The sequence below is a fragment of the Saccostrea cucullata genome, unplaced genomic scaffold (genome assembly GCF_032062105.1).
Source record: "Saccostrea cucullata isolate Sc308-1 unplaced genomic scaffold, CSIRO_AGI_Scuc_v1 ctg309, whole genome shotgun sequence".
NCBI classification, from domain to species: domain Eukaryota; kingdom Metazoa; phylum Mollusca; class Bivalvia; order Ostreida; family Ostreidae; genus Saccostrea; species Saccostrea cuccullata.
The window spans coordinates 489,852-499,482 of record NW_026932621.1 but is presented as its reverse complement, the minus strand read 5'-3'; the positions used below and the strand labels follow the sequence as shown (position 1 = coordinate 499,482).

The 9,631-nt window shown below is 34.2% G+C and overlaps 1 protein-coding gene across 1 annotated transcript in view; it reads right to left on the bottom strand.

Annotated features, from left to right (window-relative positions):
- Window positions 1-498: 498 nt before the first annotated feature.
- The window catches only part of LOC134235614 (von Willebrand factor A domain-containing protein 7-like), a 122,094-nt gene continuing 112,961 nt past the window's right edge, over window positions 499-9,631 (bottom strand). Inside the window, exons 17-20 of the mRNA XM_062717749.1 lie at window positions 2,594-2,663; window positions 1,974-2,197; window positions 1,635-1,797; window positions 499-657 (exon numbers count right to left, since the gene is read on the bottom strand). Of these exons, the coding sequence (XP_062573733.1) occupies window positions 535-657; window positions 1,635-1,797; window positions 1,974-2,197; window positions 2,594-2,663 (580 nt within the window). The 3' untranslated portion in view covers window positions 499-534. The remainder of the gene's footprint in view (window positions 658-1,634; window positions 1,798-1,973; window positions 2,198-2,593; window positions 2,664-9,631) is intronic.

The window sequence follows — 9,631 nt, the reverse complement described above, 5'->3', positions numbered from 1 at the left end:
ACATAAACACCAAAAAAGGTAAATTTTGTCCTTGCTAATCAACCATTAAAACGTCACTAGACACTTATTTAAATTAAAATGGTGAGTGGATATTGCAGCTTAGCAAGATGCCTCTAGAAGATTCAGTGTGTGATGTTTCAGCATCCCTTGCATAAGATCTGAGCAACAATATTGTTATGTTTTAAAAAGTTGATAAAATATGGCACTTATTTGACCTTTGACCTCCTTAAAAAATAAGATGGTCAATTACATTTGAGACAATTTATCTGCCGTGTATCCCTATCAATCAAATGATCCAATACCATACCTTATAATCTGCTGGAGTGCCGAAATTTTTCATAAAATGGAAAACACTGAGGAATTGGGTGTCTTAGAGAACAAACGTTCCCTAATGACCGGTCTTATCCACCGTGAGTACTTTGTAGTGATTAGGTGAAAAGTTATCCAAAAATCAATAAAAAATCATTGTGAGAATCATCATTCTACTATTTTATTGTATTTCATTTATGTTTTCCGCACCAACTGATAAGACTGTTAATGTAAAGTTCCGGTCTTTGATTTGTAGATTATGGCGACAAGGATTACAATGAGGATGATTCCTGCTACAGTAGATCCAATCACTATACCCACTATCTTCCAGTCATCTGTTGTCTGAACCTGTGAATTCAAAATATTTTTATTGTTTGAGCCAAAAATCAAGTTTTTTTTCTGCATTTCTCTTTAATGGTATTGAACGAAAAATTACGAATGTTAAAATTTAATAGTATACAACTAGTAATTATAGACCGTATACATGTAGATTGATTGATTGATTGTATATTGTTTAACGTCCCTCTTGAGAATTTTTCACTCATATGGAGACATCACCGTATGCCGGTGAAGGGCTTCAAATTTAGACCTATACTCGGCACTCAGAGTCATTGAGCAGTGAGGGTTCTTTATCGTGCCAGCGCCTACCGTGACACGGGACCTACGTTTTTAAGGTCATATCCGAAAGATCCGTGACTTTCCTTCTGATGCCGAGCGCTTGGTGAAGGAACGTCACTACACATTTTTACGTCTTAGGTTTGACGCGGCGCCGGGAACGAGAATCGAACCCGGGCGTCCAGATCACGAAGCGAACCCTCTACCACTAGGCTACCGTGAATGGTTCGTGTACATGTAGATGTGTATTCTCTATTCGAGGTTCGCTTTTATGAGCTTTTTTCTTTTGAGTCGGTGTTTTTACGATTATTACTTACTTCTCTGGCTATAAAATTTGTTTCATTTCATTTTCAAAATAAGAAACGAGAAAAAATACTTTATATTAAAGCAAAAGTCATTTTATATCATTAAGATTTTAAATATTAAATTTCAAATCATATAGCATATTACATGTACTTTCGTTTTTGTCTATTCAACATTTTACAGTTGAAAATATTTAATAATTTAATATCTATAACATGTATTGTTTTGAAAACCCCATTTCTTAGGTGACAATACGATATTTGTCCGATAGACGGTGAGGTAATGTTTCATTTTTCTTTATACAGTATAATAAGAGTTCATAAAGTGCACTAACAACGTCGTTAGTGTATGTACTTATTTTTTTTTCATTTTTCTTAAATAATGATAAAATCTAAAGACAACCATACCTTTTCATTTTCTACTTTTTCGCTTTTTGTTGTCTCTTCTTCTTTTCTGGTTATATTTGGGACAAGAAACAAAGGCTGTGTAGACAAGACAAAGTGACATTGGTCAAAATAGCCGTTCTTGTCTGTAATGGTTAAAACTACAGACTGGACACAGCAATGCCCTCTATCGTAGAAAAAATAATTCACATATTTTAACAAATCCTTTTTAGCATACCACTATGAGGGCAATGCAAAAACTCAAATTTTTCTGTATGTACATGTATAGTTAAAACTATAATTATGTCATAACAGGTTTCGTCTGAAGAATTATTTAGTTCTATCAAAAAAATTCAGCATAACCTGATTGATATTGGCAGAGAGAAGTTTGCTTCAGAGAGATTCGAGTGTTCCATAATCACTTCATCGTTGGACATCCTGATTTCGGACAGTCGTATTGTGGCAGACGACACTTTGACTGAACCTGTCCAGTTATAAATAGAACAGTTTCCCGTGTTCAGTGATTCTGTGGGACATATTTCCGGTGCATTTGATACAGTACACTGAGCTCTTCGTGTATCTGACACCTATATCAAGACAGAGTTAAAATATATACTAGCTATTATAGTGTAGGTTTTTTTTAAGTATTCCTTAGTCAATATTATATACTATAAACTTTAATTTGCTTTTACAGAATCAAAATGAGTAGCAAGAACAGAAAAGAATTTTTATATTATCGACTTTATGTAATTTTTTAATTAAACAAAATTGCTAACGTCGAGAAATTTACTTAATATTTGTTAGGTCAAACTCGTCTGATCTTTCTATGACAAATACTCTAGAAATCTTTGCTGGTGCTATTATTATTTATGAAATTCTTAACATCTTAAGAAATGAATTGTTACAGTATCACGAAAATACAGCAACATACAACAGTGATTTTTTATGTTCAAAATTACATTATTCTTTTAAGCTTTACTTACAAAGTATCTTCTTGTCTCTTTTTGAATGACGCCCGTGTAGTTTTTCAGAGTAACAGAAAATTGTAATAATCTATCAAAAAAAGCATGTTGAAATATACTGATTACTTGGAAGTTCTTCTACCTTAAAGATTTATTTCTCAATATAACTTGGCCCCTTGGGGATCCGGATTAGAATAGGTCCTCAGTACCTCTTGCTTGTCGTAAAAAGCGACTAAATGGGGCGGTCCTTCGGATGAGACCGTATAAACCGAGGCCCCGTGTTACAGCAGGTGTGGCACGATAAAGATCCCTCCCTGCTCAAAGGCCCTGAGTGCCGAGCATAGGCCTAAATTTGCAGCCCTTCATCGGCAATGGTGACGTCTCCATATCAGTGAAATATTCTGGAGAGGGACGTTAAACAGTATATAATCAATCATTATCAAAGACCTATATATAATAAACAAATGCTAAGTATTTAAGTTTAATGTTTTATTCGAGTTGGCAGGTATTGTCCACAGTGGTCTACACAACAGCGGGCAGCCGGCAAAATGGCATACCCTCAACATCAACATAAGTTGTGCCCTCCCTGACGGGAAAAGTAGCACGCTGGGTTGACCTCAATCGTGCTACGGACACATTTAACACAAATTGTCTATTTAGGTCACCTGAGTAAACTCAGGTGACCTATTGCTATCCGTTTTCGTCCGTCGTCGTCCGTCGTCCGTCGTTCGTCGTCCGTCGTGTGTCGTGTGTTAACATTTGAACATTTTCAGCTTCTTCTCTGCAACCACTGAACCAATTTCAACCAAATTTGGCACAAAGCATCTATGGGTGAAGGGGAACAAAAATTGTGAATTTCATGATCCCTGCCCCCCTGGGGCCTGAGATGTGGGGCCAAAACCACTAAAATTAATGCAATCTTTAAAAATCTTCTTCTTTACTCCTGGACATCAAGCAGTCAAACTGTTTGCATGATTGTAATCAGCATTGAGTCCTCTACCAAAATTGTGAAATTCATGGCCCTGGGGTCAGGGGTTTTAGTGCTAGGGCGGGGCTAAATAAGTATATCTTCTTCTCTGCTCCTGGGTATTAAATAAACCAACTAAGTACATAGTTATGATGAGCAAGAGTGCCTCTACCAAATTTGTGAATTTTATGGCCCCAGGGTCAGGGGTTCTGGTGTTAGGGTGGGGCTCTATTGATTATATAGTAAAAATACATCATTTCTTTGAAAATCTTCTTCTCTGCCCCTGGGTATTAAATAAACCAAGTAAGTAAATAGTTATGATAAGCAAGAGTGCCTCTACCAAAATTGTGAATTTTATGGCCCCAGGGTCAAGGGTTCTGGTGTTGGGGGGGGGGGGGCTCATTGATTATATAGTGAAATTACATGAATACTTTGAAAATCTTCTTCTCTGCTCCTAGGTATTAAATAAACTAACTAAGTGCATATTTATGATGAGAAAGAGTGCCTCTATCAAAATTGTGAATTTTATGGCCCCAGGGTCAAGGGTTCTGTGTTTGGGGGGGGGGGGGGCGCTCTATTGATTATATAGTGAAATTACATGAATTCTTTGAAAATCTTCTTCTCTGCTCCTAGGTATTAAATAAACTAACTAAGTGCATAGTTATGATGAGCAAGAGTGCCTCTACAAAAATTGTGAATTTTATGGCCTCAGGGTCAGGGGTTCTGGTGTTAGGGTGGGGCTCTATTGATTATATAGTGAAAATACTTTGAATTTTGAAAATTTTCTTCTCTGTCTCTGGGTATGAAGCAGATGAACTACTATATAGTTATGATGCGCAAGGGCCCTAAGCTTGCAGAATTGTGAATTTCAAGGCCCCAGGGTCCGGGGGGGGGGCTCTACTTATATACTGGAAATGAATCAATTGTTTGAAATCTGGTCCTTTGTATTTATAAAACATTTATTTACTTTTTGATAGGCAATTTTAAGGGTGCCTTTTAAAAATTTGTGCAACTTAGGGTCAGGGGTTTATGTCAGAGTGCATTTTTGTTCCCCTACCCTGCATATGGGTATTCAGTAACCAATCTAAGCGACTGCTAAGTTTATTGTTATGATGATCAATGGTGCTCTTTCAAAATTGTGAATGCCATATAGCATCTGGCTTAAAACATGTTATTGAATCAAATTCAATACACTGTAACTGGAAAGTTGTTGCATAATGCTCAGGTGACCTATAAGGCCCGTGGGCCTCTTGTATTATTTTGCTTTAGATTTACATTATATAAGATATAATTTTTAAAGTCAACATCACATATATCAACATCAACCATCACATATATCAACATCAACCACAAAAAGTCAACAAAATCAACAGTTCAATGGTTAAATTGAAGGTGACCATTTCGCCACATAGGCACCGTAGGTGCCCACCGCCACCTGGTGGGGGTAGGCAACTTCAATTTAACCACCCACCATGGACTCGTAGCCTACTCAAAACCCTCAGCAACCCATCCATCGTGAACATCACTCTCTCTCATTTCCAACCCACTGTAGATTTATGCTGCATTAAAATCTGGTTACCCTTCAAATTTTTCGTGCCTTAACCCCCCCTTTCCCTGATTTTATATCTTTCGAAGTTGTATTGCTTTGGGTCTCTATTTCTATTACTAATATCCAGCTATTTTACTCAGTCATAAAGAAAGAACTAACTGGACTAATGTAAGAAAATAAAGTAGAAGATATGTCTTATCTAGATTTATCCCCCCCCCCTTTTTTTATTTATTGGTTTATTCATTTGAATTTTATTTCTTATTCATTTTTTGGTCATTTGAAATAAAAATTTGTAATATACTTTCCTGGAAAGATTACAAACAAGATGAATGAGCACCTATACTCTCTAACCCCCCCCCCCTTCAGGATGATTAAGTTGTTCCTGTATTGTAGACAATAATTTTAAGTGTTCACATTCCCACTCTGTCAAGTGCAGAACATGTTTTGTGATATTTTGTAATGTATCTTGCCAGTTCTGAAGGAATGAGCTTATCAAAGTACTACTTATTTTTTAAATTAACCTCTCCCGAAGACCATGTAAAATTGATTAAATCTTGTATATACTATTTACCTTTCAAGCCAAGAAACACAATTGGGTACTTTGTATTTACCCCTAAGCATTTGTTAATTTAGATGGACTGCACAAGACATGTAAGGCACATATGACTAAAACCTTTATTCTAAATCCCTTTCCAGCTGATACTCTATCAACAAGGCATGATATAACTACACCTTAAGCTTCCTACTTTGGGAATTTTGGGGAGGGACCCCCCCCCCCGTCCTCCTGCAAAAATATGCTATGGAATGGGTTATTAAAATATAGACTTCAAAATTCTTTTTAAGGCTGTAAAAAATAGATTTAAGGATATACGATCCTCAGCCAGGAAGGATAACTCTTAAATTTATAATTTAATTCAAAAAGTATTAAAATAAGGCTTGAAATTGAAATTTTTTCATGCAACAATTTTCATATTATGCGTCTACGTATGATTCAATGCTCTTTAAAGTTTTAACAAACGTTATTTAAAAAGTTGACATTTGTACCTCATAAAATGAAGTAAAACTTGCATATTTAAAAAAAATCATTTTTATTTTAAATTAGCCTTAGTTACTAATGTTTATATGCATGATTTGAAATTAGAAGTGATTTACAATGTATTCTTTGAAAGGAAACACTTCATACACTATGCATTATGAAACAATGGAAGTAAGAAGGAGAGAGTAAAGTCCAAATAATTGTAAAATTCATGCAATTTTCTTTAAAAGCCTGGATACCTATGATTTTTATTCCTAAAATGTATTTCTTGATCAATTATCAATTAAAAAATATGCAGTAGGTAGTTCAAATCGCATTTCCTGAAAAATTATTCGAGATTTACTAATTTTTCCTATATAATATGATTAAATTTAAAGATGAATTTTCAAGAAACAAATGTGGGTAAATACATTTTAATTTGAGAATTTAGAGACATCTTTGTAACCTTTTTCAATTTTCTCAATGCCTGATTTTCAGAACCTGAGGATCGGATAACCTTAAGATAGAGAGCATGAAAATTAATATGCTAAGTTAGTGTAAACCTATCCTTTCTATAATAATAATCTATGGTTGATCCGTGGATCACGTAAGCCGGGTTTAAACCCCAGTTGAGTCGGGTTTACCTGAGTCGCATTTCTGTTGCACGCTATAAAACTGAGTAAGGTTTACCTAATCGTGACTTACTCGTATAAAATGTTGAAGGATAATAGGTTTCCCAATATTACATCACTTTAAAACAAGTTTTAATACTAGTAAATGGTTGAAAATTAAAAGATATATTTACAAAAAATAATGATATATATTCATGTTAAATTGTAAATTGTTAATGCTGAAAAAATGCAATATAATTTACATGATTTAATTCAAATCACGGCATCTTTCATCGAAATTCAAACCATAAGAAAATATAAAAACGCAAACAGAATACAGCTTTTGCAAAAGACTGAAGAGAAGAAAACGATGGATGGGGTCTTTGGAATAAGTAATTTAGAAACAAATTCAAAATACAATACATGTATATAGGTAAATGATAAAGGGAAAATGTATAAATTTAGATTTTTAGTTTAAAATCGAATGAAAAAAAAAACCTTATAAGACATTATTTTTGATAAAATACTTATTATTATCTATGTTTTCTGTAGAATTTTATACAGCGACAAAATTATAGGGGACGAACATACCCTTCTCCCCCTTGCCCGGTACCTCCGATCCGGCCCTGTAGATAGCCTGATTCATTGATAACTGAAAGACTTTTTATCCTCATAAAATTCGGCATTATTATTAATTATTAGAATGTGTATCATCAGCTGTTCGAAAGTGTAAAATTCGTAATTTGATTTAAATTTCGTTTCTATAAAATTCCTGTTTATGTACATTTATGCATTTAAATTAAAAGCATCTTCCAAAACTTTATATTACAGCTAAATCAGTGTTAAAACAGCACATTGAAAAGTTGTTTAAGAGGTGTGCAAAAAGAAAAATCAACATGCAACATGGCCAAATAATTATTTTGTAGAATAGCTTTTTTTATGCTGCAAAATATATCAATGCAATCATAGTTGTTATAAAACATTTCTGCAACATCGAAATCTTTCAAAATATCGAAAAATTCTACCCAAAAATACATGGAAACCTCGTAAAGCTGGTTTTAAGCCACCTCTACACCAGGTTCAGAATTTATCGTCATTCTGAGCCGTACTCAGCCAATCCTTAAATGCGTGCAACGCGAAAACTTGGATTTAAACCCGGAATCATTGATCGTAGGTTTAAATCTGAGATATGCAACCGGCCATATGAAACGTTAACTCCTACTCACTTGTGGATTTGTATTTGTATCCCCTAGCTAACCTGTATTTACTCCAGCATGCTAGAGATTCACGACGAGATACTTTTGGCTTGGCTCTGAGGTACATAAGGAGAGTAGGGACGTTAACCGAGGCTCTTATACATGTAGGAGTAACCTGTATTTGTACCCATTAGCTGATGCATGGATGTAAACTACATGGATGTATGTACATATGCAATTATGCACCGATTGATGCATCTTAATCCCATGTGAGATTAATGTGTAAACAGAAATTAATTCAGCTAACTGCTCACATGAGGTATAAACACATACCATATTATTACATGCGAATGGCAACTGGGTTTGAACTGATATTTTGAATGAAGAAATACCCCTAAAATATACATATGTTTAAGCTAACAGTAAGTGCCTACTTATTAAACAGAAAATATTGTAGGAAATGGATCAGATTATAATCTAGCCTGTGGTACAATATGTATCTAACACCCCCCCCCCCCCCCCCTGAATTTGTATCTCTATGCAGTTAGGAAATCTCGCCTTATGCAATTCTTTCATTTTATTTATTTATTTATTTTTTTAAAACTTATTATTCCACATGAATAAAACCAGTTACCTAAACAATTTGTCCTCTATGAGTTTAAAATCTGTGAATATAGAATTTTAACTGAAGCAAGTTTCATCTGTGTGAAAATAGCAAATCTTTTGTATCTAATAACTTAGAGACACAGCAAAAACCAACACTGACAAAAATTTAAGCCCCATTTTAAACCTCATACTGGAAGTCTCATTATAACCCTCTTTATTTTATTTATTTGTTGATTTATTTATTATTATGACCATTCATACAGCATATGCCATAAGGAAAATACATAGAAAGACCAGCACTGTGAGCCTTATTCAAATGAGCCTGCATTGACTTTAGCACCTATAAAAGAACTTTGTAATTTGTCCCTCATCCCTTTGCAAAACTGCTTGATTAAAACTGGTAAAAGTTCAGGGACTTGAAGTTGCATTTCCTATTTTGAGGTTCACTTTCCTTGTTGAGAAAGATAACTCAAATGGATAAATGTTAATTTACTAATAATTTTGATTAGATTAGCCTATAAATTATTATTTATTTTAAAGTTTTTTATTTGTAGAATTATATTTAAATACCTAAAGATTTTCTTCTTGAAGAACATTGTCAGGAAATAAATCTAAAAGCCCGTGCTAAAATTAATCTCTGTGTGAATTATCGACATTTGTGAAAAAGTAAAATATTTGCCATCGAGCAATATCAATGTTGATAAGATAATCCATGTTAATTCTTTGATTGAAACTTAACTTTAAAAACTGGAAATTATGATAAAATATTTCATAACACAGAAAAATAAATCTGATACTTTCATCACCCACCTTTCACTTTCATTGATGCATAGAAAAGGGGAGATAACCCGTAAACCTAGTGACTACGTACTGACACTGTTTGGATGGATAAATAAATTCCGGCTTTTCTCGTTTATTTGATTTTTCACGAAAAGGAAGTGAATGATGACATATAATTAAAGTATAAAGAGCTTTGATAACGACGCATATTGTGAGATGAACTCAAATATGCGGTAATATAACTTGACTAAAAATACAGTGAGCTAGCATTCATTATTCCGAAAACTTAAGGTGCTGTCAGCGCCGAGCTCATTAAATGATATCCCCGCCTCCCA